The sequence below is a fragment of the Ranitomeya variabilis genome, chromosome 8, assembly GCF_051348905.1.
Source record: "Ranitomeya variabilis isolate aRanVar5 chromosome 8, aRanVar5.hap1, whole genome shotgun sequence".
NCBI lineage: Eukaryota > Metazoa > Chordata > Amphibia > Anura > Dendrobatidae > Ranitomeya > Ranitomeya variabilis.
The window spans coordinates 20845763-20872496 of record NC_135239.1 but is presented as its reverse complement, the minus strand read 5'-3'; the positions used below and the strand labels follow the sequence as shown (position 1 = coordinate 20872496).

Here is a 26734-nt window from a genome sequence, read left to right as displayed (position 1 = left end):
AGCTTGAGGGGAAAACACCAGTTGTTAGTGATAGGTTGAAGAGATGGGTTAGGGTTGGGATGAAGACTGTGGCGAGGTTTGGGATGAAGTGGGAAGGGATCAGGTCAAGTGCACAGGTGGTAAGATGCGATCTTGAGAGTAGAGTGGAGAGTCGATCTTCTGTAATAGTGGAGAAGTTGGTTTTGGACGTGGAAGGCTGGGTAGTTGGGATGAAGGGCTCTGGGGGTTGTCAACTGAAACTGTCTCTGATGTTCTCAATCTTCTGCTTGAAAAATGAGGCAAAGTCTTCAGCTGAGATGAGTGGGGAGGGAGGAGGTGCTGGGGGACGGAGGAGAGAGTTGAAGGTGTTGAATAACTGTTTAGGATTGTGAGACAGGGAGGATATGAGAGATGAAAAGTAGGTTTGTTTAGCTGTGGCGAGTGTGGTCTTGAAAGTAGTGAGGGAATGTTTGAATGCGATAAAGTGCTCGTTGGAATGGGATCTTTTCCATCTGCGCTCAGCAGCCCTGGAAGCTCGCCTCAGTTCTTTGGTCAGGCTGGTGTGCCAGGGCTGTCTGTTGATTTTGCGAGCTTTGGTATGTGTGAGAGGGGCAAGAGATTCCAAAGCTGCAGCTATTGTGGTGTTATATAGAGCAGCAGCGTCATCCGCATTGTGTAGGGAACTTATATCTGTGAGAGGGAGGAGGGATTCAGAGTGAGTGTAGATCAAGGTGTTTAAGATTTATGCGAGGGTGTGCAAGTTTGTGGGGTGGGGATTGTAGACAAGGAGTGGAGAGGAAAGATAATGTGAGTAGATTGTGGTCAGAAAGAGGAAGAGGTGAGTTAGAGAGTTTAGATAGGGAGCAGAGGTGGGTGAAGATGAGGTCCAGTATGTGACCATCTTTGTGAGTGGCTGCAGAAGACCATTGAGTGAGGCCGAAGGAGGATGTGAGAGATAGAAGTTTAGTGGCAGCTGAGAGGGAAGTGTTAATGGGGATGTTGAAGTCGACCATGATGATAGTGGGGATGTGCGCAGAAGGGAAATGAAGTAGCCAGGTAGTGAAATGGTCAAAGAAGGTGGTGGCTGGCCCTGGGGGGCGGTAAATGACAGCCAGTTGGAGGTTGGTGGGGGCATAGATGTGCACAGAGTGCACCTCAAAGGTAGGGAGGGTAACAGAGGGATTGGGGTGAAGGAGCAGTTATCTGACAGGAGAAAACCAACTCCTCCGCCATGCTTGCTGCTAGGGCGGGGTGTGTGAGAAAGGTGGAAGCCACCATACGAAAGTGCAGCAGGAGAGGCTGTGTCAGAAGGGGTGAGCCAGGTTTCAGTGATGGCGAGGAAGGAAAGTTTGGTAGTAACAAAAAGATTGTTGATGTAGGAAAGCTTGTTGCAGACAGAGCGAGCGTTCCATAGAGCTCCTGTTAGTGGGACTGGGGAAGCGGGGGCTGGGTGAATGGGTATAAGGTTAGAGAGGTTACGGAAGGTTGTGATAGAGCGTGTATGGGAGGTAGAACTGACTGTGGGGATGTGGTGAGGAGGACCAGGATTTGGAGAGATATCACCAGCAGTGAGAGGGAGCAGAGAAAGTGTTAGCAGGTAGGAGCAGGAGAGGGCATGAGGTGGTTGTCTGTGCATGGAGACAGAGGATTGTATGTTAAGGAACAATTCTGAGGAGGAGGTGAGATGGATGAGGAGGATTGAAGAGGAGATGAACAGTTCCTTACTAGGTGTGGGGTTTAGGGGAGTTTGCAGAAAGTGAAGAATTATAGGGGTGAAAGTGAAAACAAACAGAAACATTGTTTACAGTGACTGTGTCCAGTTACCTTCAGTTCCCTTCTGGTTCAATTCTGGTTTTAATTCTACATAATCTTCACACTTCTAGGAATCACACTGCAGACTGAAGTCATTGCAGACTTGTTCTATGCAATATATGTACAACTAAGTGCATTCAGGTGTGAAGCAGAGAAGAGTGGTCTCTGTTCATCTTGGTCAGAGAATTAAGGGTGGACCAGATGCCTACAATCAAGCCAGAGTAAATAACGTCATAAATAAGGGTACTGTCACACTAAACGATTTACCAACGATCACGACCTGCGATACGACCTGGCCGTGATCGATGGTAAGTGGTTGTGTGGTCGCTGGGGAGCTGTCACACAGACAGCTCTCCAGCGACCAACGATGCCGAAGTCCCCGGGTAACCAGGGTAAACATCGGGTTACTAAGCGCAGGGCCGCGCTTAGTAACCCGATGTTTACCGTGGTTACCAGCGTAAAAGTAAAAAAAACAAACAGTACATACTCACATTCTGGTGTCTGTCCCCGGCGTTCTGCTTCTCTGCACTGTGTCTGTGCCAGCCGGAAAGCACAGCGGTGACGTCACCGCTGTGCTCACTTTCCAGCCGGCCGGCGCTCACAGTGCAGAGAAGCAGAACGCCGGGGGACAGACACCGGAATGTAAGTATGTACTGTTTGTTTTTTTTTACTTTTACACTGGTAACCACGGTAAACATCGGGTTACTAAGCGCGGCCCTGCGCTTAGTAACCCTATGTTTACCCTGGTTACAAGCGAACGCATCGCTGGATCGCTGTCACACAACGATCCAGCGATGACAGCGGGAGATCCAGCGACGAAAGAAAGTTCCAAACGATCTGCTACGACGTACGATTCTCAGCAGGGTCCCTGATCGCTGCTGCGTGTCAGACACAGCGATATCGTATGGATATCGCTGGAACGTCAGGAATCGTACCGTCATAGCGACAAAAGTGCCAATGTGTGACGGTACCCTAACACAGGGTAAGCTGGGGTTAGCTGAAAGGCATACCATGAGAATGCTAGGAGCAGAGGAAAGTCTGTGTGCAAAGCTGGGTGATGTACTATGTGCACTTCATAGACAGACAAGGCAGGAGAGCAGGCTGGACATATACTACATATACTGTATACAGACACACGTACACAATACACACATATACTGTATACAGACACACATACACAATACACACATACTGTATACAGACACACATACTCAATACACACATATACTGTATACAGACACATACTCAATACACACATATACTGTATACAGACACATACTCAATACACACATATACTGTATACAGACACACACACAATACACACATACTGTATACAGACACACACACAATACACACATATACTGTATACAGACACACACACAATACACACATATACTGTATACAGACACATACACAACACACACATATACTGTATACAGACTCACATACACAATACACATATACTGTATACAGACACATACTCAATACACACATACTGTATACAGACACATACTCAATACACACATATACTGTATACAGACACACACACAATACACACATACTGTATACAGACACACACTCAATACACACATACTGTATACAGACACACATACACAATACACACATATACTATATACAGAGACACACACTCAATACACACATATACTGTATACAGGCATACTCAATACACACATATACTGTATACACACATACTCCGTACACACATATACTGTATACAGACACATACACAATACACACATATACTGTATACAGACACACATACACAATACACACATATACTGTATACAGACACACATACACAATACACACATATACTGTAGACAGACACATACTCAATACACACATATACTGTATACAGACACACATACACAATACACATATATACTGTATACAGACACACATACTCAATACACACATATACTGTATACAGACACACATACACAATACACACATATACTGTAGACAGACACATACTCAATACACACATATACTGTATACAGACACACACTCAACACACATATACTGTATACAGACACATACTCAATACACACATATACTGTATACAGACACACATACTCAATACACACATATACTGTATACAGACTCACATACACAATACACATATACTGTATACAGACACACACTCAACACACATACTGTATACAGACACATACTCAATACACACATACTGTATACAGACACACAATACACACATATACTGTATACAGACACACATACTCAATACTCACATATACTGTATACAGACACACATACTCAATACACACATACTGTATACAGACACACATAAACAATACACACATATACTGTATACAGACACACATACTCAATACACACATATACTGTATACAGACACACATACTCAATACACACATACTGTATACAGACACACATACACAATACACACATATACTGTATACAGACTCACATACTCAATACACACATACTGTATACAGACACACATACTCAGTACACACATATACTGTATACAGACACACATACACAATACACACATATACTGTATACAGACACACAATACACACATATACTGTATACAGACACACATACTCAATACACACATATACTGTATACAGACACACACACTCAATACACACATATACTGTATACAGACACACACACTCAATACACACATATACTGTATACAGACACACATACTCAATACACACATATACTGTATACAGACACACACACTCAATACACACATATACTGTATACAGACACACATACACAATACACACATATACTGTATACAGACACACATACACAATACACACATATACTGTATACAGACTCACATACTCAATACACACATACTGTATACAGACACACATACTCAGTACACACATATACTGTATACAGACACATGCTCAATACACACATATACTGTATACAGACACACATAGTCAATACACACATGCTGTATACAGACACGCATAGTCAATACACACATATACTGTATACAGACACACATACTCAATACACACATATACTGTATACAGACACACACACTCAATACACACATACTGTATACAGACACACACACTCAATACACACATATACTGTATACAGACACATATGCACATAACATATACAGAAAATAGCACACATATACACAAACACACATGTACATGTAAAGACACAACACTGACTGACTAAAGCAGCAAGACTGGCCCTGTTATGTGGGTGCTGTGAGTATTACAGTTTGGGGGCATTGTTGCTGACATTGTTATGAGGGCACTGGGGCTGGCACTGTTGCCCGGGCACTATGACTGGCACAGTTTGTGGATTTTGTGGCTGGTTTTGTTATAAGAGCCCTGTGACTGCCCTGTTATGTTGGGCGCTTTGATGGGCAGAGATATGGGGTATTACATCTGGTTTTGGTATGTGGGTGCTGTGATGTTATGGGGCATTACATCTGGCACCGTTTTGTGGGTGCTGTGATGGGCACTGTTATGGGGGCACTATGTCTGGCATAGTTTCTGGATTTTGTGGCTGGTATTGTAATAAGAGCCCTGTGACTGTCCTGTTATGTGGGCGCTGTGATGGGAACAGTTATGGGGTTTTGTGACTGACCCTGTTACACGGTCTTGTTATGGGGGTGCTATGATGGGCAGAGATATGGGGGTGCTTTTTAATGAACCCCATGATATCGCGATTCCCTCACTGACCTTTTTCTTCAGCTCCCCGTACATGGGGGTGTTGTTAATAATGTAGTAAATGGATGTCCTCGGGGAATCTTTATCCTCAGCCTCCAAAGCCAGACAGGAGATGACTTTATTATCGGCCACATCCACCTCCAGTCCCCCATTCCTAAATATGACACAAGCAGAATAAGGGGATTATTGAGGATGTTTCCAGGTCACAGGCATAGTGATCTATCTGCTCCTGGGAAAGCTGGATAACAACCAATATGACAGGCGCGCTGTAACTGCCCCACTGTCTCAGATTACTGACTCCTAAAGCAGCGATAGAATCCCCCCGTTCCCATCCTAAAGTATAACTAGAAAGTAATATCATTCAGGACTCTGGAAAGCTGGGTGACAATGTCTTAGGAAATGATACCAGCAGCCATTTTTATCATTGTTGCCTTGTAGATCAGCGGCGCCCATATCACTGCGCACATTCCCGGTGAGGACCTGCGAGACAATGATTGCCGCATTCCCAGATTAGAGGTAATTATAGAAAGTGAGGAGGATAATACATAGGAATCAGATCGGGAACCCCGGCCAGACCACTCCACTGGGATAAGCTAGATGAGAACTGAATGACCTCAGCTGCTGCAGAGCCTCTTGGGAAACCAAATCCTGGTCTAGCTTCTTAAACCAGTTCCCAGTTTATGAAGCACAATGGTGATTGACGGCCGCACATCCTATGGGATTGAGTGGCAGCTGCAGACTTTAGTGCCCAGGAGTCTGTGGCAGACAAATGCCCTCCCATGGTGGTCCCAATCATTACCATCTCACCAGCCTGAAGGGTACTCGCCCCCTGGAGGCTTGGAGGGTCTAGCCTGAGTCCTTATCTCCACGTTCACCATTATACCCAGTACACACCTCTCCGCGGGGACTTGCTGGGTGATATAGTCACCATTAGGAATGCTATGGCGTTGGTCCCATTAATAACTCTGGACGCTCACGTATTCCTGGTGGGTGTAATGTGTCCGCTCACTTTGTGCTTGATTATGGGGTGCGTGTAACTGACTACAGTCATAGACACCAACAAGAGCGACTTTGAGCAGACAGAAGGGTCACATATTCATTCCGCTGTTCCTCAACATCTTTACATCCATCACCTCATTCTATCGTCCATCATCTCATTCTATCCTTCATCTCATTCTATCCATCTTCTCATTCTATCCATCATCTCATTCTATCCGTCCATCGTCTCATTCTATCCATCCATCGTCTCATTGTATCCGTCCATCTTCTCATTGTATCCATCTTCTCATTCTACCCATCATCTCATTCTATCCATCTTCTCATTCTATCCATCATCTCATTCTATCCGTCCATCGTCTCATTCTATCCATCCATCGTCTCATTGTATCCGTCCATCTTCTCATTGTATCCATCTTCTCATTCTACCCATCATCTCATTCTATCCATCATCTCATTCTATCCATCTTCTCATTCTATCCATCTTCTCATTCTATCCATCATCTCATTCTATCCGTCCATCGTCTCATTCTATCCATCCATCGTCTCATTCTATCCGTCCATCTTCTCATTGTATCCATCTTCTCATTCTACCCATCATCTCATTCTATCCATCATCTCACTCTATCCATCCATCATCTCATTCTATCCATCATCTCATTCTATCCATCATCTCATTCTATCCATCATCTCATTCCATCTATCATCTCATTCTATCCATCTTCTCATTCTATCCATCTTCTCATTCTATCCATCATCTCATTCTATCCATCTTCTCATTCTATCCATCACCTCATTCTATCCATCACCTCATTCTATCCATCATCTCATTCTATCCATCATCTCATTCTATCCATCATCTCATTCTATCCATCATCTCATTCTATCCATCATCTCATTCCATCTATCATCTCATTCTATCCATCTTCTCATTCTATCCATCTTCTCATTCTATCCATCATCTCATTCTATCCATCTTCTCATTCTATCCATCACCTCATTCTATCCATCACCTCATTCTATCCATCATCTCATTCTATCCATCATCTCATTCTATCCATCTTCTCATTCTATCCATCATCTTATTCTATCCGTCCATCGTCTCATTCTATCCGTCCATCTTCTCATTCTATCCATCATCTCATTCTATCCATCATCTCATTCTATCCATCATCTCATTCTATCCATCATCTCATTCTATCCATCATCTCATTCCATCCATCAATCTCATTCTGTCCATCATCTCATTCCATCCATCAATCTCATCCTATCCATCTTCTCATTCTATCCATCATCTCATTCTATCCATCATCTCATTCCATCTATCATCTCATTCTATCCATCTTCTCATTCTATCCATCCATCTTCTCATTCTATCCATCATCTCATTCTATCCATCTTCTCATTCTATCCATCACCTCATTCTATCCATCACCTCATTCTATCCATCATCTCATTCTATCCATCATCTCATTCTATCCATCTTCTCATTCTATCCATCATCTTATTCTATCCGTCCATCGTCTCATTCTATCCGTCCATCTTCTCATTCTATCCATCATCTCATTCTATCCATCATCTCATTCCATCCATCAATCTCATCCTATCCATCTTCTCATTCTATCCATCATCTCATTCCTTCCATCTTCTCATTCTGTCCATCATCTCATTCTGGTGGGATGGGACCAGCCGTGGGCTACAGACCCATCTTGAAGTCATCGCACTAGGAGGCGCCATGCTTCTCTCTGGTCCCTTTTTTGATGGTGACATTTTATATATTCAATGTTTGCACATATCTAAGGGCAGCACGGTGGCTCAGGGATTTGCGTCGTTACTTTGCAGCACAATAAAATAAGACAATAAAAGTGCTGCAAACTGAATCCATCTAATGCAACGTGTTATAGGTTTAAAGTCAGCGCATCCATTACACTCAGGCGTCATTTCCCCTATTCAGCCGCTGCTCCTGATGAGCAGCCACACTGCTGCGGACGCGGCTATAATATGACGTTACGGTTTGGTCACCTGATGAGCTGCGGTTTTTCATCGTTGACTGGCGTTATGTGAACATGCAGTGTCTCCTGGACTGTGTGTTTGCCATCTGTCAGCTGCACTAGAAATCGGTCCTGCCGTGTCTCTGTGTCATCATGCGTGTACACAATGGTCATTCCTATAGGAAAACAAGTCATTAATTCATCCCTCCCAGGAACGGAAGGGACGTGACAGGAGCTGCCGAACATCAGGGCCACAGAACAGTTACCTGCTCCCTCCTTATTACAAGCGCCGTGCCTCATTTTTTTACACTTCATAAAATGCATATTTGTAAAATGTCCAAATTGTCCAAGTTCAGAGGAGGCCAAATGCTGAATAGCATCCGCCCAGCAGAATTAAAGAGTCTTACAAAAAATGCCATTGGAAGTGTAAAAACTAGTGATGGCGAGCGAACGTGCTGGGATAAGGTGTTATCTGAGCATGCTCAGGTGCTAACCGAGAGTCTTCATCGTGCTCTAAAAATATGTCCGAGTCCCTGCGGCTGCATGTCTCGTGGCTGTTCGACAGGCGCAACACATGCAGGGATTGTCTGTTTGTTAGGCAAAACATATTCCTCAAGTATGATGAAGACCCTCGGTTAGCATCCAAGCATGCTCAGATAACACCTTATCCCAGCAGGTTCGCTCATCATCACTAGTAAAAACCATTTCTCGATATCTTACTTACAGTCTGAGATCTGATCGTTGAAATCTCAAGGCCAAAAACTGGAGGCTGCACTACTGAGATCTACCGATGACATCATCAGCTTTGTGAGCAGTGATGTCATACACAGATGCCAATACTGGTGTTAGCACATTAGGGAGCCTTTTCCGAATAGTCCGGCCCTCAAACATCCATTTGTGGGTGAGGTTTATTTAATCTGCACCCTCTGTACTCCCCTTTCACTAACTGCAAATTTGCGAGAACTTTTTCCGAAAAGTTTTGTTAAACTTGAGACCCTTTGCGGATCCAAATCATCATCTCCATCGATCTCTATATGCTCCGTGGCTTGGATACGTCCATATTTCTGGGAGCATCAATGTATTTTACACAAGGGCAAAGCCTTTCCACACTACTGAAAAAACATACACGACAGTCCACACGCATCTACGTAACATGGGACAGATCTCTGCCGGAAAGTTTGGAAACTCACTACAACTTCTGTCTATTTTTATAGGGAATTAGTTACTGGAAAAAACTGCGGAAACATTTCTCTTTTTGGCTCTTTATTTAACTTCCTCACTTACTTCATATGTAATTTTTTTTCCTTTTATATTTTTGATTCTTTTTTTGGGCTGCAGTAACCCCTCGGTGCCAGCAGAGGACATTCACGGCCTGTACATGACTCCGATGAGGGAGAGGAGCTGGATCCAGGACAAGAAGGAATTAAAGAAGTTTCACAAACACAGAACAGATCCCAGAAGTCTCATCTGCCCAACAGGATATAGGGAGGAAGCAGAGGTTTAGGGGTCCATAGATGAAGCCCCCTGAGAGCATTATACCTACACAGCCGCGCGATATGCAGCTGATACATACAGGACAGACCTTGCTTCAGTGCATTCAAGGTGAAAGTGTCGACGAGGGCCTCTCCGTGTGTCCCCCTAGGATTGGAGTGACCGACATCTGCAGCACGCAGGCCGTGCAGTAATAATCCGTGTGTTGGGGGGGCTATTACAGAGAAGCGTAATATGTCAGGTGGGATATCCAGGTCTTCTGCACTTAATGTTGCTGGACCGATTTCACAGCTTCCCCCCTCAATTATCTGGATGAGAAAGAAGAACAAGCACAGGATAACATGAAAAAATAAATAAATAAATGCAAAACACAATTCAAAAATAAACGTCTTAAAGAAGCCAGAGACATAATGGAGTCCTGGGTTCAAATCCCACCAAAGACAACATCTGCAAGGAGTTTGTATGTTCTCCCGTGTTTCTGTGGGTTTCCTCCGGGTTCTCCGGTTTCCTCCCACATTCCAAAGACATACTGATAGGGAATTTAGATTGTGAGCCCCATCGGGGACAGCGATGATAATGTGTGCAAAACTGTAAAGCGCTGCGGAATATGTTAGCGCTATATAGAAATAAAGATTATTATTACAAGTATGACGCCCTTTATGCCCAACACAGTAGGGTAATATAAAAATGGAGTTATAAATGTCGAAACCAAAAGATATATTTGACTTAAGCATTTAGGACAATGAACGGTTGCAATTTGTGCACAAACACAATGTGCAACATCCTTCGCTGGCCGTCAGTTCTTCAACATTGTAAGATGTCTGCTTGCTGCCAGTGAAAGGGAACAGTCTTCTTGTTCACATCCTGACCTAATTGGACACCTTGTGTCCGGTCCAGAGGCGTGCAGAGCCAGGTTAAGGCATTCTACAGGCACTGATACATTGTTGCAAACTATTGCCTGCACACAATGGGGGGAGATTATAGTGTAAACTTGGACCAGTCTTAAAACGCTATTGATCAACGTGGCTCTTGGTGGATGGTAATTTTGGTGCATTTTTTTACCCTTCTACCTAAAATTGCAACACCATATTTGGTCTAATTTGTGGCACTCTTTTTTTTGGACCTGAATTTAAGCTCAATTAGACGCAGGGTGTTGTGTGATAAAATACACCAATGTCTCTCGTGCCTTGTCTTCTTTTCAAATAAGCTGCAAAAAGTATCTAAAAACCACATAATAAAAAGATCTAACACTAGATGTGATCATTTACACCAAAACGCAGCAATATTAAGGTGCACTCACTGCCAAAGTCATTAGTTGTTGGAATAACCTAGAAGAAAAGTGCAAAGAAAAATGTATCCGGGTAGTTTGTTACAAATGTATCAGTCTTTGAAGTCTGGGATGTTTAGGTTCACAGACTGAAACTGTATCAAACCTCTCAGCTGTAAGAAGTATCAGGTTATGAAGCGAGAATGTTCTATTCTTTGACAAGAAGCAGAGATCTTGAGAATGATAAGACATGGAAATATAAGGCATACAGGACTCATTAGAATACATTTAATGATGGTGTCCCTGATCTGATATGGACCAAATTTGTTCTCAGCTTTAGGGAAAGCCGGGTGACGACCCAAATGGCGATTAGCTGTAGGTGTCATCTCTTTTCTCAGACCCCGGAATGACAAATTTGACAAGAACAGTGGGTTGTATTGCTGTAAATCTTGACAGCTCTGCTCTTCAGGAGTCTATGGGGGCGATTATTTCCCTAAAAAAAAAAAAATTGGATCAAAATTTGCAGCGTGACCGCGGATTGAACCTTGCGACTTGGATGGCGATAGCGATAGGATCACGCTGGGATGTGGCTGTGAAAATTTGGGTTGAAATGAGAACATAGTTGCCAACTCAAAGTGTGACAGATTGGTAACATTGTAACTCCCGGCTCAGAGAGGCTCTATGTTCTGACGAGAAAGCAAACAATGACTGTCCCAAAGTGGCCGATATTAGTCATGGAAAGTCCCAGCGGCTCCACCAGCGCAGAGCGGCCTCTTCCCGGATCCCCTGCTCCTCGCTGCCTCTATAAACATGCAATAGCCTAAATATAGCGCCTCTGTGTGTGGCACTCGCAGCCGCCATCACGATTCATACCAGCTGAGAACCACACATGGATGCCGGGATCTGCCGGCCCTTTATCCTGTGCCATGCTTGGCGCACGGTTTTTTCATGTCGTCTATTTACACTTTGTGGTCTGCACAGTTCACAGGGGACTAGTGATGATCAAATGCAAACCCGGCCTGAAACCTGCCAAGAAGGCGTCTCGCAGCCTCCTCTCACTTTGTCTCCGCACTTCATTCATCTTCAGAGCTGGCGACGGACGGGTCCTGCTAATTTATCGCACTATTCTACCTTTGTACACCAAAAGCTCAACTATAAACATCTAGTTATGTACCTAGAGGAAATGTACCGCACATAAGGTACATGATGCTCTGTACACCAAATAATACCGCACATAAGGTGCACGACGCTCCGTACAGTGAATAATACGGCACATAAAGGACACGACGCTCCGTACAGTGACTAATACCGCACATAAGGTACATGATGCTCCATACACTGAATAATACCGCACATAAGGTACACGACGCTCCGTACAGTGAATAATACTGCACATAAAGGACACGACGCTCCGTACACCAAATAATACCGCACATAAGGTAGACGACGCTCCGTACAGTGAATAATACCGCACATAAGGTACACGACGCTCCGTACAGTGAATAATACCGCACATAAAGGACACGACGCTCCGTACAGTGAATAATACTGCACATAAGGTACATGATGCTCCATACACTGAATAATACCGTACATAAGGTACACGACGCTCCGTACAGTGAATAATACCGCACATAAGGTACACGACGCTCCGTACACCAAATAATACCGCACATAAGGTAGACGACGCTCCGTACAGTGAATAATACGGCACATAAGGGATACGACGCTCCGTACAGTGAATAATACCGCACATAAGGTACACGACGCTCCGTACAGTGAATAATACCGCACATAAGGTACACCGCGCTCCGTACACTGAATAATACCGCACATAAGGTACACCGCGCTCCGTACACTGAATAATACCGCACATAAGGTACACCGTGCTCCGTACAGTGAATAATACCACACATAAGGTACACGACGCTCCTTACACCAAATAATACCACAAAAAAGGTACACGACGCTCCATACACTGAATAATATCGCACATAAGGTACACGACGCTCCGTACACTGAATAATACCACACATAAGGGACACCACGCTACGTACAGTGAATAATACCGCACATAAGGTACACGACGCTCCGTACAGTGAATAATACCGCACATAAGGTACACGATGCTCTGTACAGTGAATAATACCGCACATAAGATACAAGGCGCTCAATACACTGAATAATACCGCACATAAGGCACACGATGCTCCGTACACTGAATAATACCGCACATAAGGGACACGACGCTCCAAACACCAAATAATACCGCACTTAAGGTACATCGCGCTCCATACACTGAATAATACCGCACATAAGGTACACGACGCTCCGTACAGTGAATAATACCACACATAAGGTACACGACGCTCCGTACACCAAATAATACCGCACATAAGGTAGACGACGCTCCGTACAGTGAATAATACGGCACATAAGGGATACGACGCTCCGTACAGTCAATAATACCGCACATAAGGTACACGACGCTCCGTACAGTGAATAATACCGCACATAAGGTACACCGCGCTCCGTACACTGAATAATACCGCACATAAGGTACACCGTGCTCCGTACACTGAATAATACTGCACATAAGGTACACCGTGCTCCGTACAGTGAATAATACCACACATAAGGTGCACGACGCTCCGTACAGTGAATAATACCGCACATAAGGTACACGACGCTCCGTACACTGAATAATACCGCACATAAGGTACACGACGCTCCTTACACCAAATAATACCACAAAAAAGGTACACGACGCTCCATACACTGAATAATACCGCACATAAGGTACACGACGCTCCGTACACTGAATAATACCACACATAAGGGACACGACGCTACGTACAGTGAATAATACCGCACATAAGGTACACGACGCTCCGTACAGTGAATAATACCGCACATAAGGTACACCGTGCTCCGTACACTGAATAATACTGCACATAAGGTACACCGTGCTCCGTACAGTGAATAATACCACACATAAGGTACACGACGCTCCGTACACTGAATAATACCACACATAAGGGACACGACGCTCCAAACACCAAATAATACCGCACATAAGGTACACCGCGCTCCGTACACTGAATAATAACGCACATAAGGTACACGACGCTCCGTACACTGAATAATACTGCACATAAGGTACACGACGCTCCATACACTGAATAATACTGCACATAAGGCACACGACGCTCCGTACACTGAATAATACCGCACATAAGGTACACGACGGTCCATACACCAAATAATACCGCACATAAGGTACAAGACGCTCTGTACACTGAATAATACCGCACATAAGGTACACGACGCTCCGTACAGTGAAAAATACCGCACATAAGGTACACGATGCTCTGTACACTGAATAATACCGCACATAAGGTGCACGACGCTCCATACACTGAATAATACCGCACATAAGGTACAGTGAATAATAACGCACATAAGGTACACGACGCTCCATACACTTAATAATACCGCATATAAGGTACACGATGCTCCGTATACTGAATAATACCGCATATAAGGTACACGAGGCTCCGTACACTGAATTATTCAGTGTACGGAGCCTCATGTACCTTATGTGCGTTATTATTCAGTCTGAATAATAACGCACATAAGGTACATGAGGCTCCGTACACTGAATAATACCACATATAAGATACACGGCGCTCCGTTCACTGAATAATACCGCATATAAGGTACACGGCGCTCTGTACCCTGAATAATACTGCACATAAGGTACACGGCACTCCGTACAGTAAATAATACCGCATATAAGGTACACGGCGCTCTGTACCCTGAATAATACTGCACATAAGGTACACGGCGCTCCGTACACTGAATAATACCGCATATAAGGTACACGGTGCTCCGTACACTGAATAATACCGCATATTAGGTACACGGCACTCCGTACACCAAATAATACTGCATATAAGGTACAAGGCGCTCCGTAAACTGAATGATACCGCATAGAAGGTACACAGCGCTCCGTACACTGAATAATACCGCATATAAGGTACACGGCGCACCGTACACTGAATAATACCGCATATAAGGTACATGGCACTCCGTACACTGAATGGTACCGCACATAAGGTACACGATGCACCGTACACTGAATAATACCGCATATAAGGTACACGGCGCTCCGTACACTGAATAGTACTGCATATAAGGTGCACGACGCACCGTACACTGAATAATACCGCACATAAGGTACATGAGGCTCCGTACACTGAATAATACCACACATAAGGTACACGACGCACCGTACACTGAATAATACCGCATATAAGGTACACGGCGCTCCGTACACTGAATAGTACTGCATATAAGGTACACGGCGCTCCGTACACTGAATAGTACTGCATATAAGGTGCACGACGCACCGTACACTGAATAATACCGCACATAAGGTACATGAGGCTCCGTACACTGAATAATACCACACATAAGGTACACGACACACCGTACACTGAATAATACCGCACATAAGGTACATGAGGCTCCGTACACTGAATAATACCACACATAAGGTACACAACGCACCGTACACTGAATAATACCGCATATAAGGTACACGGCGCTCCGTACACTGAATAGTACCGCATATAAGGTACACGACGCACCGTACACTGAATAATACCGCATATAAGGTACATGAGGCTCCGTACACTGAATAATACCACACATAAGGTACACGATGCTCCGTACACTGAATAATACCGCATATAAGGTACACGGCGCTCCGTACACTGAATAGTACCGCATATAAGGTACACGACGCACCGTACACTGAATAATACCGCACATAAGGTACATGAGGCTCCGTACACTGAATAATACCACACATAAGGTACACAACGCTCCGTACACTGAATAGTACCGCATATAAGGTACACGGCGCTCCGTACACTGAATAATACCGCATATAAGGTACACGGCGCTCCGTACACTGAATAATACCGCATATAAGGTAAACGGCCCTCTGTAATCAATATAAACACTTTATTCAGTCATATAACAATTAAAACAAATAAAAACAGGGAAGATACAATTTTACAGATGACAACACATTACAGGAGGATAAAATACAAAAAACAGCCACAAACTAGTACAACTTTCACCAATATACTGACTCTAATGTAACATTTTGAAATTAGGAGAACCTGAGTCTTTATGTATTAAAAAATAACATTTATTGATTCAGAAACAAAAAATAAACAAAACTATTTTTTGTTTTCCAAACAAATGTAATATTTATATAATAATTGTATTGTGTTTTTTATTTTTTGCTTTTGTATCAATAAATGTTACTTTTTAATACACTCAGGTTCTCCTAATTTCAAAACATTACAGGAGGAGTATGAATATTAGAACTGCATAAGGCTATGTGCACACGATGCGGAATTAGTGCGGATCCGCAGCGGATTTTTCCACGCAGAAACGCTGCAGTTCCGCAAAGTGATTTACAGTACAACGTAAATCAATAGAAAAAAGCTGTGCTAATGGTGCGGAAAAATTTGCATGAAAACTGCTGCGGAGCAAAAGAAGGAGCATGCTACTTCTTTTGTGTGGAACTGCAGCGTTTCTGACCTCTTCCATTATAGAAATCCGCAGGGGTAAAAAACGCAGAAAATCTGCACAAAATCGGCATCAATTCCGCACAAAATCCGTGGCAAATCTGCACCTGTGTATTCTGCCAGAAGATGACGATTTTGTGCGGAAAATTCTGCACCCCAATCCGCAACGTGTGCACATAGCCTAAGAAAAACATGTGCAAAGTGGCAAAATATATAATTATACAAACTTAACACAGGAATAAATACAGATCTATAAGCAAATAAACACAGCCAAATGCCAAAAATAATGTAAAGCAAAATAGAACCCCACAGATATGTGTCCCGCCCCAGCCCTGATAAAGCTTCAGGTGAAACACTCATTAGGGGCGCGACAAATGTTCCTGTGGAGGTCAGCATTTTGTGTTTCTTTATTTCTGTGCATTTGGCGGTATTTATGGCCTTATATATCTGTAGTTATTATAAGTTTATAGAATTCTATTATGTATTTTGCCACTTTGTACATTTTAGTACTTATGCAATTCAAACATTTCAACTCCGCCCTGTAGACTGTAACATTGTGTCTTCCCGGTTTTTGCTTTTATTTGTTTTATCACTGAATAAAGTGTTTACATTGATTAGGGAGAGTTGTGAAGCTTTTTGTAAAGATTGCATATTGTAGCCTAGCTGGGAATGACATTAGTAAATCTAAGCTCAGCCGTGCCTTGATTAGACGCTTCAGAGCTGCACTCACTATTTTGCTGGTGCAGTCACTGTGTACATACAGTACATTTTTTTTAGAAAGTCCCTGGTGGTCCTAGGTAGTGAAAGGGTTAATAATAAAGTCTCTGGTGGCCCTGGTTAGTGAAGGGGTTATTGATAAAGTCCCTGGTGGTCCTGAGTAGTGAAAGGATTAAATAATAAAGTCCCTATTCATACACAAGCTCATGATGGTGCTGGTAATGTAGGGATTAAGTCCCTGGTGGTCCTGGGTAATGAAAGGGTTAATAATAATAAAGTCTCTAGTGGTCCTGGTTAGTGAAGGGGTTATTGATAAAGTCCCTGGTGGTCCTGGGTAATCAGCGGGTTATTGATAAAACCCATGGTGGTCCTGGTTTGTGAAGGGGTTATTGATAAAAGTCCCCCCTGGTGGTCCTGAGTAGTGAAGGGATTAAATAATAAAGGCCTATTGGTACACAAGCTCATGATGGTGCTGGCAATGTAGGGATTAAGTCCCTGGTGGTTCTGAAAAGTTAAGTGATTACAGAAGAAGTTCCTGGTGGTGCTGGGCAGTTAGAAGATAGGTGATTAATCCTCCGGTGACGATGGGCAGTGGGGAGGTTGGGGACAAAGCCTTTTGCACGTGTCAGATACTTGTGTCATACCCCTTTAAGAGTTGACCAAAGTTGTAGCATTTTGCGGAGTTTTACCGTTATGTTCTGGACGTGCAGCCGAGGTTCCTCATCATTTATGGGCTTGATCACAATGTAGAACGGGACAATCATCGATCTATGGATGGAATCAGTGACCGAAATCATGAAGAAATCCGAGGTCGGCTCGATGCGCTCGTGACGTGACTGGACGTAGCGGATGTAACCGGCGCTCACGTGCCGGAGACTGAACGAACCTTGGGAGGAGCACAGAACACCTGTCTGAACACATAGAGATTCTTTCAATTCTTCACCATTTTCGAGATCTCTGGTTGCTGTCAGTGAATGTGAATAGTGATGATCACATGGTATAGCGCAGCCAATCAGAAGGGACTCTCTTTCTTTTCAGAACTTAAGTCTTCTTTTGATAGTCAGTTACAATGTATCAGTTCAGATAAAATGTATCGAATTGTAACAAACAGCTAATTATGGACTTTTCCCACCTCTGAATGTAGAATAGAATGTGCGTTCACTGACAGCAAGTAAAAATCTTGAAGATGGGAAGGAATTAAAACAAAGTAAATAAAAAGTTTCAGAACTTTTCATTATGCAATTATTAAGCTTTATTCATATAAAAAGAATCACAATTAGTCAGCAACCTCCAGCATAGTGAAAAGATGTAATAAGTGCTAGTCTGGTGTGAATGCGGAGCAGCAATAACAAATGTGCAGTAACAGTCAATCCTCGCTTACATTACACAGGAAGCCCCTTTAAAGGGTTTAAAATAAATAATTTTTTATATATATATATATATATATATATATATATATATATATATATATATATATATATATATATATATATATATATATATATATGTCCTCTACTCCTCCTCTCCAGGTCCAGATCTGAGTCTCCATCGGTCGTCTCCCTGATGCAGCCAATCAGTGACCTCAGTGACTCGCGCCATCAGCATTGGGCAGAGCTGCCAAGCTCAGTTATTGGCTGCAGACAAGAGCAGACATGGGGAGCAGCAGCGGCGGAGTCTCAGCGCTGGACCCGTAGAGAAGAAGTAGATCACATATGTTGGGTTTTTTTTAAACTGAAGCTGGTGGATAGAGGTATTCCTCCCACAAAAAACCTTTCACTTGACAACACAGAAGTGTTCTTAGGGTTATGCTATACACATAAGATACCCAGGCCCAGATACATAAGAATATACGATTCTGACAGCCTGCAGCGCCTCGGGAGGAAATCTACTATTTGGGATAAACAGTATGCAGTTAGCTCCTGTGCTCCCCCTAGTGGTGTCTGCAGGGTGACCACATTTTTATCATTCACCTCTGGCTATTTAGGCCTCTGTATAGGAAAATCAGAGCTGTGAGCAGTATGAAATTGTGTTAAAGCAACAGTAAACTCAGAAAATTAAAAATAAAATAAAACATGTTCCAACAATTATTCCTTACAAGAGTCCTATTTCTTTGATCCTATGTAGTTACATGTTACAATAAAAATGAGAAATATATAAAGAAATCTGTGTTTGACTTCTCTTCCCTGTGCTGTGAGGTATAAGACAACTTGCTGCAGCAGGATCCTCTCCCCACTGCCCTATTTACAGTAAGACAAAAGGTGGCACGATTTCAGCTGAAGATGAAACTTATGAGCTGTGACTGTCTCAGCGCCATGGAGAAAATGCTGCAGACTAACGAATCGTGAAGGCTACGATGTTTCTTTGTTTGATTAAAACTGAACCTTGTAAATATTTAGAAAATAAAGGATTAAACTAATACAAAATTGTAACGTACTTATTCCGGTCTCAGGGAGGCTCTTTTCTGACCCCGGGGAGGGTATTGTGCTCTCGAGATACCCAAACTGTGGCCGTGTCTCCACGAGGAAGATTAAGTCATCATCCAGGGTGTCCACGTCCGATGCGTTCACATGATTTACAAAGACAACCGCGGACGAGCCTTCATGGACGACAAAGACATCTCCTGCAATATTCAATGGTATAATCCATAGTATCGGTTTTCAAGAACATTGCTGTCACTGAATGAAAACATTGAAAGGCTGAAAAACGACTGTGAACTGGTCCCAGTGGTGGTTTTGTTACAATACATCAGTTAGATTAATTGTGCTGATCCATTATTTACAGTGATACATTGTAGCAAACCTTCCGCACAGGTCTCTCTCCTGTACTGTTCTAATGTGTTACATTGTATCAGTGTGGGTAAACTGTATTAGTCCGAGGTGTCCAGTACACATTGGCTTGTCTAGACTGGATTCAATTGTAACAAAATTCAACTGTAAGACTAATTCAGTCAGACAAACCTCTGTGAGCAAAGTTCTATGTATCATTTGTTCAGAGTTTGTGACAATTTATAAGCACAATTATTGTGACATATTATAAGATGTAGGTGCACACGACCAATATCGCACATCTGAGAAAAATGGCCGATTATTCTGATCAGAGTTTGATCACAGTGGTATCCGTTTTTCTAGGACGTGAAGAGAAAAAAAAGAAAGGTTCTCCTTCTTCACCATTCCTTCAGTCCATGAAAATCAGACGACACTCGAATGACATGACGATTTTTTTCACGGACCCATAGACTTGCATTGACGATTTTGATCCGACAGTCTGATCAAAATCGGACTTGTCTCCGATTTTTTCAGTGGACCACGTGGTCTGAGTAAATAATCAGACATGTGCACTGCCCCATAGAATCATACTGGGAAAACAGAGGGAAATATGGGGAACAGGAATAGTCAGCTCACCAAACTTGGATTAGCAGCCTCCATCTGTTAGGCAACGCACGGAGCCGTCCAAGCCTCGGACGAGGAGATAGCAGACCAACGAGTTTCAGTTTAACGCCTTAATCATGGTGACCGTGGTGATCATGGTGATCATGGTTATAATGGTGACCGTGGTGATCATGGTGATCGTGGTTATAATGGTGATCGTGGTGATCATGGTGATCGTGGTGATCATGGTGATCATGGTTATAATGGTGACCGTGGTGATCATGGTGATCATGGTTATAATGGTGACCGTGGTGATCGTGGCTATAATGGTGAACATGGTGATCGTGGTTATAATGGTTATCGTGGTGATCATGGTGATCGTGGTTATAATGGTGATCGTGGTGATCATGGTGATCATGATTAAGGCGCTAGAAGCTGAAACTAGTTGCTCTGCTTCTCCTATGTCTATGGTTCTCTTTTGGCGACCTGCTACTACAATTTTTAATGTGATTAATAAACTATATTTTTTAGATTGTTGGCTACCGCTGGAGGATATTCTCTTTTTTTCTGCTCTAGAATATCATAAATATGATTGCTATCCGTGAATACCACAAATTCCACTCGTGCGAGAAAATCTGTCGTGTTCATAAGACCTAAATTTAGCGGCGCCCATCAAGCAAGCCCGGCTAATCAAAGGCAGAGTGGGAATGCCGGTAGCAATGAGATCTGCAGCGCTCCCGGCCAGAAGCCACACATTACTGACCTGCCCGATGGTCCAGAGTCTGGCGAATCAATTCTCTCATCTCTAGTTTTAAGTTTGTGAATTTAAACTTAGGTTCTTTCATTCAATGTCAGCAAGCAGAGATCTTGCAAATCATGAATAATTTAAATAAAAAGGACTCAATTAATTAAGGCTGGATCTTGTCAGCCAGTGTACATGAACGGTGGAGTAAGATACACCAAATTAAGAGGAGAGCGCCTGTTAATGAATTGGGTACAGGCATGGGTCACTGCAAGAAATGTCCCGCAGTCAGGAAGATTTCTGTTGTTATTTGCGCCACTTTTGCGATATAAATTAGGATGATTTTTTTCGGCTGTGCTTGCCACTCCGCCCTCCACCAAGTTTCGCTCACTTTCCAAAAAGTTGCTGGAGCTGATGTAAAAATGTCAAAATATGTAATATGTCAAAAAGTTTACAAAGTTTCAAAACAGTTTTATGCCGGAATTCTGAGGAGCACAGTTCTCTGTTCTACTGTCCCAGCCTGTTACAATGTGTCAGTGCAGGTGAGTATTAGCATACCGAGGATTGCCAAGACTACCCAACAGTGACGAACCCTCAGCTGTGAGCAAGTTTTAGGTTAGGAAGAGTATATGAGTGAATCAGCTCAATATCAGCAGGCAAAGATCTTGCACAAGGTAAGAAATATAAATGTAACGTAACACAAGTAGATAGTGGAAATGGAAAAGAATGGTGATGAAAAATAGTGCAATATCTGAACACATTCCTGAGAAAGCCCCAGCAGCACGGAGCACATTGATGCCACGGGCCCGGGCCGCGCTCTCTGTCCAGCTGCCACCTGCTGTGACATTTGTGCCCCCTTACATGAATAGAACATATGGTAACATGGCACTTACATCTGAAGTGATGAGATAAATGCTGTAATATTTGCACTCTCACATTGGTCACACTGCACTTACCAATGATTATCACCGGCAGCTGATTATTGATGGGGGTGAGGGTGATATTAAGATCATAGACGGGGAGGCTGGCGTGAAGTGGTATCGGCGGGGGAGGAGGACCCTCGATGCAACAGGTGTCGGCTGAGACGGATTCCCCATCTGACACGATGAGTGTAACCGTATCCATTCGCGGAGAGGCACCGATCTCCCCTCCTGAAAGTCCAGGACAACAGGGTAAGTACCTAGGAAATCCAGCAAATGACCTCTGCCGCCATAATCTGAAAATCAACTTGAGAAGGTGGACCCCGGCCCCAGGACCCCAGTGCACGCCTGCCCCAACAATCCTCATCTCGCCCATTAATTATGTGTATTTCATTATTCTGAATTCTAAGTATAAACTCGTCTTTATGGAGCATCTGGTCGGCTCCTCGGAAGGGAGTGAAGGAAAATGTAGTAAACCAGAATTATTTTTAGAACAACATTTTAGACGTCAGTTCCTGACAAGTGCGTCAGTAAGATGGTTAGGCGGACAAATCAGGAAAATGAAATAAAGCACAGGACAGAGCTGAAGGGTAATAAGTCCATTGTCTGTCGGTGGCTGCAGGAGGAGTTAAAGGGGTTCTCCAGGCTTCAAGTTCAAATCTGCAGTCACCATATGACTGCAGACTAGTAACTCCTCGCAGCACGCACAGTGCACACTGTCAGGATTCTTCTGTGCTGCCTACAGGAGCAGCGGCTGCGTGACTGCAAGTATGTGATTGCATAAATGCGGTCACAGGCCAATTAGATGTGCGCGACTTCTCTCAATACAAGTGAAATAAATGAAGCCGGACATGCCTAGTCAGAATGTAGCTGGAAGCAGGTAAAACGCATTCATATAGTCAAATGACCGCTCGGCTCGCCTCCAGAAGCAGAGAATCCTGACATCATGCACTGTGCACGCTGAGAGGATTCACAAGTCCGCAGTCATATAAGAGTGACTGCAGACTTGAACACCAAGAATGGACAACCCCTTTAACTAAGAATGTATCAGTAAGCTGCTTCACACAGAGAAACTCTTTTATCTGTCTCTATTGAGCTCCTCTCAGCTGATTTATGACCACGTGACGTTCATCCTTCGATATGGTCTGTGGCTATAAATATACTGAGAGGAGTTCAGAAAAAGACTGAAAAAGAGTTACAAACACCCCATCAGAAGGAGGTCACTGACTGATTCCCACCATGAAGGTGTCGGCCGATCATCTTATGTCCAGACAGATAAGTTGGGGGACGTAATGATGGGGTTGTTGGATTTCCACCACTTTATCCTATTATTTGGGGAGATAAGCCTCCATTATAGACAGGCAGTGGCTTACTTTTCTATTTCTACTGAGATTAGATGCCCCCATGTCCATCCGAGCATCAAGGCTATGGTGGATTGTCATCGGAACTATTGTCCTCCTGATCACATGAGTCACTGACCCTGCAAAGTCAACACACTCCTCTGCTGCTGCTTTCATCATCCCATGACCTGACTACAAACTAAATGCGAATTACATCTCAGAAAAGATAAAGATGAAAACGGACATAAACCCTAAGAGGTTACCTGTATGTCTGTAGGAGATTAACCCCCGGATGACATCGAGTTGGCTGAATTTATCCACCGCGACTCCTTCTCTCTGGATCATTCCATACAGGGGAGTGCGAGCGATCATGTACGTGAGCCTCGTGTCGTCACTGTCTGGATCGGTTGCGTACAGATTCTCAGTAGTTATGTAGATGTGGCCGCGCTCAGGACAGAACAGGGCGGAAGTCAGGTCAGATCGTAACTCCGGGGGCTCATCGTTTACAGGGGAGATCTGAGGACCAAATAACACACAGGTACATCTTCTAAATGTGCAGATTCGGAATCTTCGGGTACACTGGCTTAGATACAGTAACGACTCTTTATATTTACAACTATAGAAAAGTAACATGAAGTCATTACGCTCTTTGCACTTAAAGGGTGTGTAGACTTTTGTTTGGGTTGCTCCAATGCATCTAAAGGATAGAAGTGAAGCAACTTTGCGCATAGGTTTGAAAAAAAAAATGATCTGCTGTTTTGTGTATGCAGCTCCTATGCAGACCTATGTGTCGCCATGGTTACAAGCCTATAGGTTATCAGAAATATAGGAAAGTGAAGACTGCTGTCACTTTGGACATGTATTTGATCCCTATGTGGATGACTGTCTTTTGTTCCCTGTTATCAGCCATTTCAGCTGTTCAGTAATTTTCCTGGCGGAAGTGTAGAAAACGTTCGAGCCGCACCACAATCACTATGTGACATAAAGTAGGGACCATGGTTTTGCACAAACTCTTGTCAGGCAAACCATTGTGGAAAACTACAGTCGGCATCGCCCAGAAATGGCTGATAACAGGGAGCAATAGACATGCACTATATTTGTTCGCGGATGGCATTTTCTGGGCCCAACTACACTAATTGGGCACCCTCTTTTTGTTTAATAATTTGCCATGAAATTACCTGGACCTTCAGTTCCCCATCTGCCATGTTCTTTCCATCTGTGACTGTGAAGATGATGGCGTCCTCCAAAGACTCCGAGTCGTCATGCTGATACCTGCCAAGAATAGTGGACAGTTTTCTATTGAACAGCACCCCTAGTGGTGAAGAGCATAATGACCACACACATCGAGTTACTGATTAAAGGGAATCTGTCAGCAGGATTTTACCCCCCAAAACTCTTTCTATGTGCATGTAGCTATTTCAAAGACCAGTCCAGCAATACTTTTACATGGTCAGTCCTTTCCTTTGTTACTGAGAAATCAGCGTTTGATTTGAAATGCAAATGAAGCTTAAGGGCTATGGTAGATCTGAAGCCTCTGTCTCTCCAGCTCTATTCCCTGCCCTGTTTCGCCGCCTCCTTTTTGACTGATAACCACTACGCTGTATGATTTCAGGCAAAGAAGCTGTCAATCAAGCAGCAGGTGGAGCTGGGCAGGGAATAGAGCTGGAGTGACAGAGGCTTCAGATCTACCATAGCTCTTCAGCCTCATTTGCATATAATTTCAAACACTGATTTCTCAATAATGGAGGATCGGACTGGTCATGTAAAGGTGTTGCTGGGCTTGTCTTTAAAGGAGCTACATGGTTTGGGGGTGAAATTCTGCAGACAGATTCCCTTTAATGCATATTATATAACCTTCCTATCATGGGAAGCCTTTAGTGTCGCAGATCAGAGAGCGGGCTTCCTCCCTTTACTCTTATCCTCTGTACATCCTCCTGGCAGTGAGTCCCGGAGAATAGGGGTCTAAGCATTCCTCTATCAGCCAGGGGCAGGGATGATCTCGGCCCCCCGGCTCGTCTTCAGGGTGGGATATTTTCCCCTCTTGATCTCAGAGGAGGTTCGGTGCTGTGAGATGAAAGAACCTATGGGATTTGCCATTCTTCCGCTGCGTAACTCGCTGCTGCTCTTTTGTGGCGGTCCCTGATAATGGGGCCGAGAAGACCCTTCTGCTCAATCACCGCAGACAATACGTCCTCCGTCTCCAGAGATGGGGGGATTTTCATTATCTTATGTAATGCAGCGAGGGGTCGATTCCACCGCATCTGCGCAGCTTTTTATTACGTCTGGTATCGTGTAATGACTGATAAAGTCTTAATGTCTGATGATGGGAAGCCTATCGCTCGTTACATGCTGGGATTAATTAGGAACATTGCTCCGAGACTGGGGACCTCTTGTAAAGACCACCCTATCATACAGGGGGCAGTATATGCTGTATACACCAAGGATCACTGCAATTACCACAATATAAAATGTAGAAACCAAAGAAAAGTTCGTTTAGACTCTAAATTCATGGGAATCAGGTACTAAGGTCTCATATGATCCCAGAGAGGCCGTCTAGATACCATGTAGGACTCCTGCCACAGAGTGAGAGGCCAGAGATGCCTAGAATAGTATCAAAGATGCCAGCTGTCGCCCCCGAGAAGCCCCATGTAATGCCCCTTATGCCCCCTACACTAGAATTATGCCGGAGAAGCCCTATATAGTCCACAGACAGAAGAAGCCCACACTCTGCGGCCGAATTACACTGCCCGAGACCCTCAGTATTGTGTCAGAGAACCAGCCCCAGATAC

General features: G+C 43.6%; 1 protein-coding gene across 4 annotated transcripts in view; it reads right to left on the bottom strand.

The window, feature by feature from the left end:
• LOC143787805 (FRAS1-related extracellular matrix protein 1-like) overlaps positions 1-26734 on the bottom strand; it is a 146009-nt gene that overhangs the window by 81904 nt on the left and 37371 nt on the right. For all 4 annotated transcript variants that reach the window (XR_013218473.1, XM_077276869.1, XM_077276868.1 and 1 more), the window contains 8 exons: positions 25124-25217; positions 24209-24461; positions 22642-22836; positions 20010-20195; positions 18265-18461; positions 10077-10293; positions 8526-8670; positions 5520-5661 (listed from right to left, as the gene is read on the bottom strand). Coding sequence is in view for 3 of the 4 variants with exons in the window: in XM_077276869.1 (XP_077132984.1) it covers positions 5520-5661; positions 8526-8670; positions 10077-10293; positions 18265-18461; positions 20010-20195; positions 22642-22836; positions 24209-24461; positions 25124-25217 (1429 nt within the window). In the remaining variant the exon portion in view is untranslated. The remainder of the gene's footprint in view (positions 1-5519; positions 5662-8525; positions 8671-10076; positions 10294-18264; positions 18462-20009; positions 20196-22641; positions 22837-24208; positions 24462-25123; positions 25218-26734) is intronic.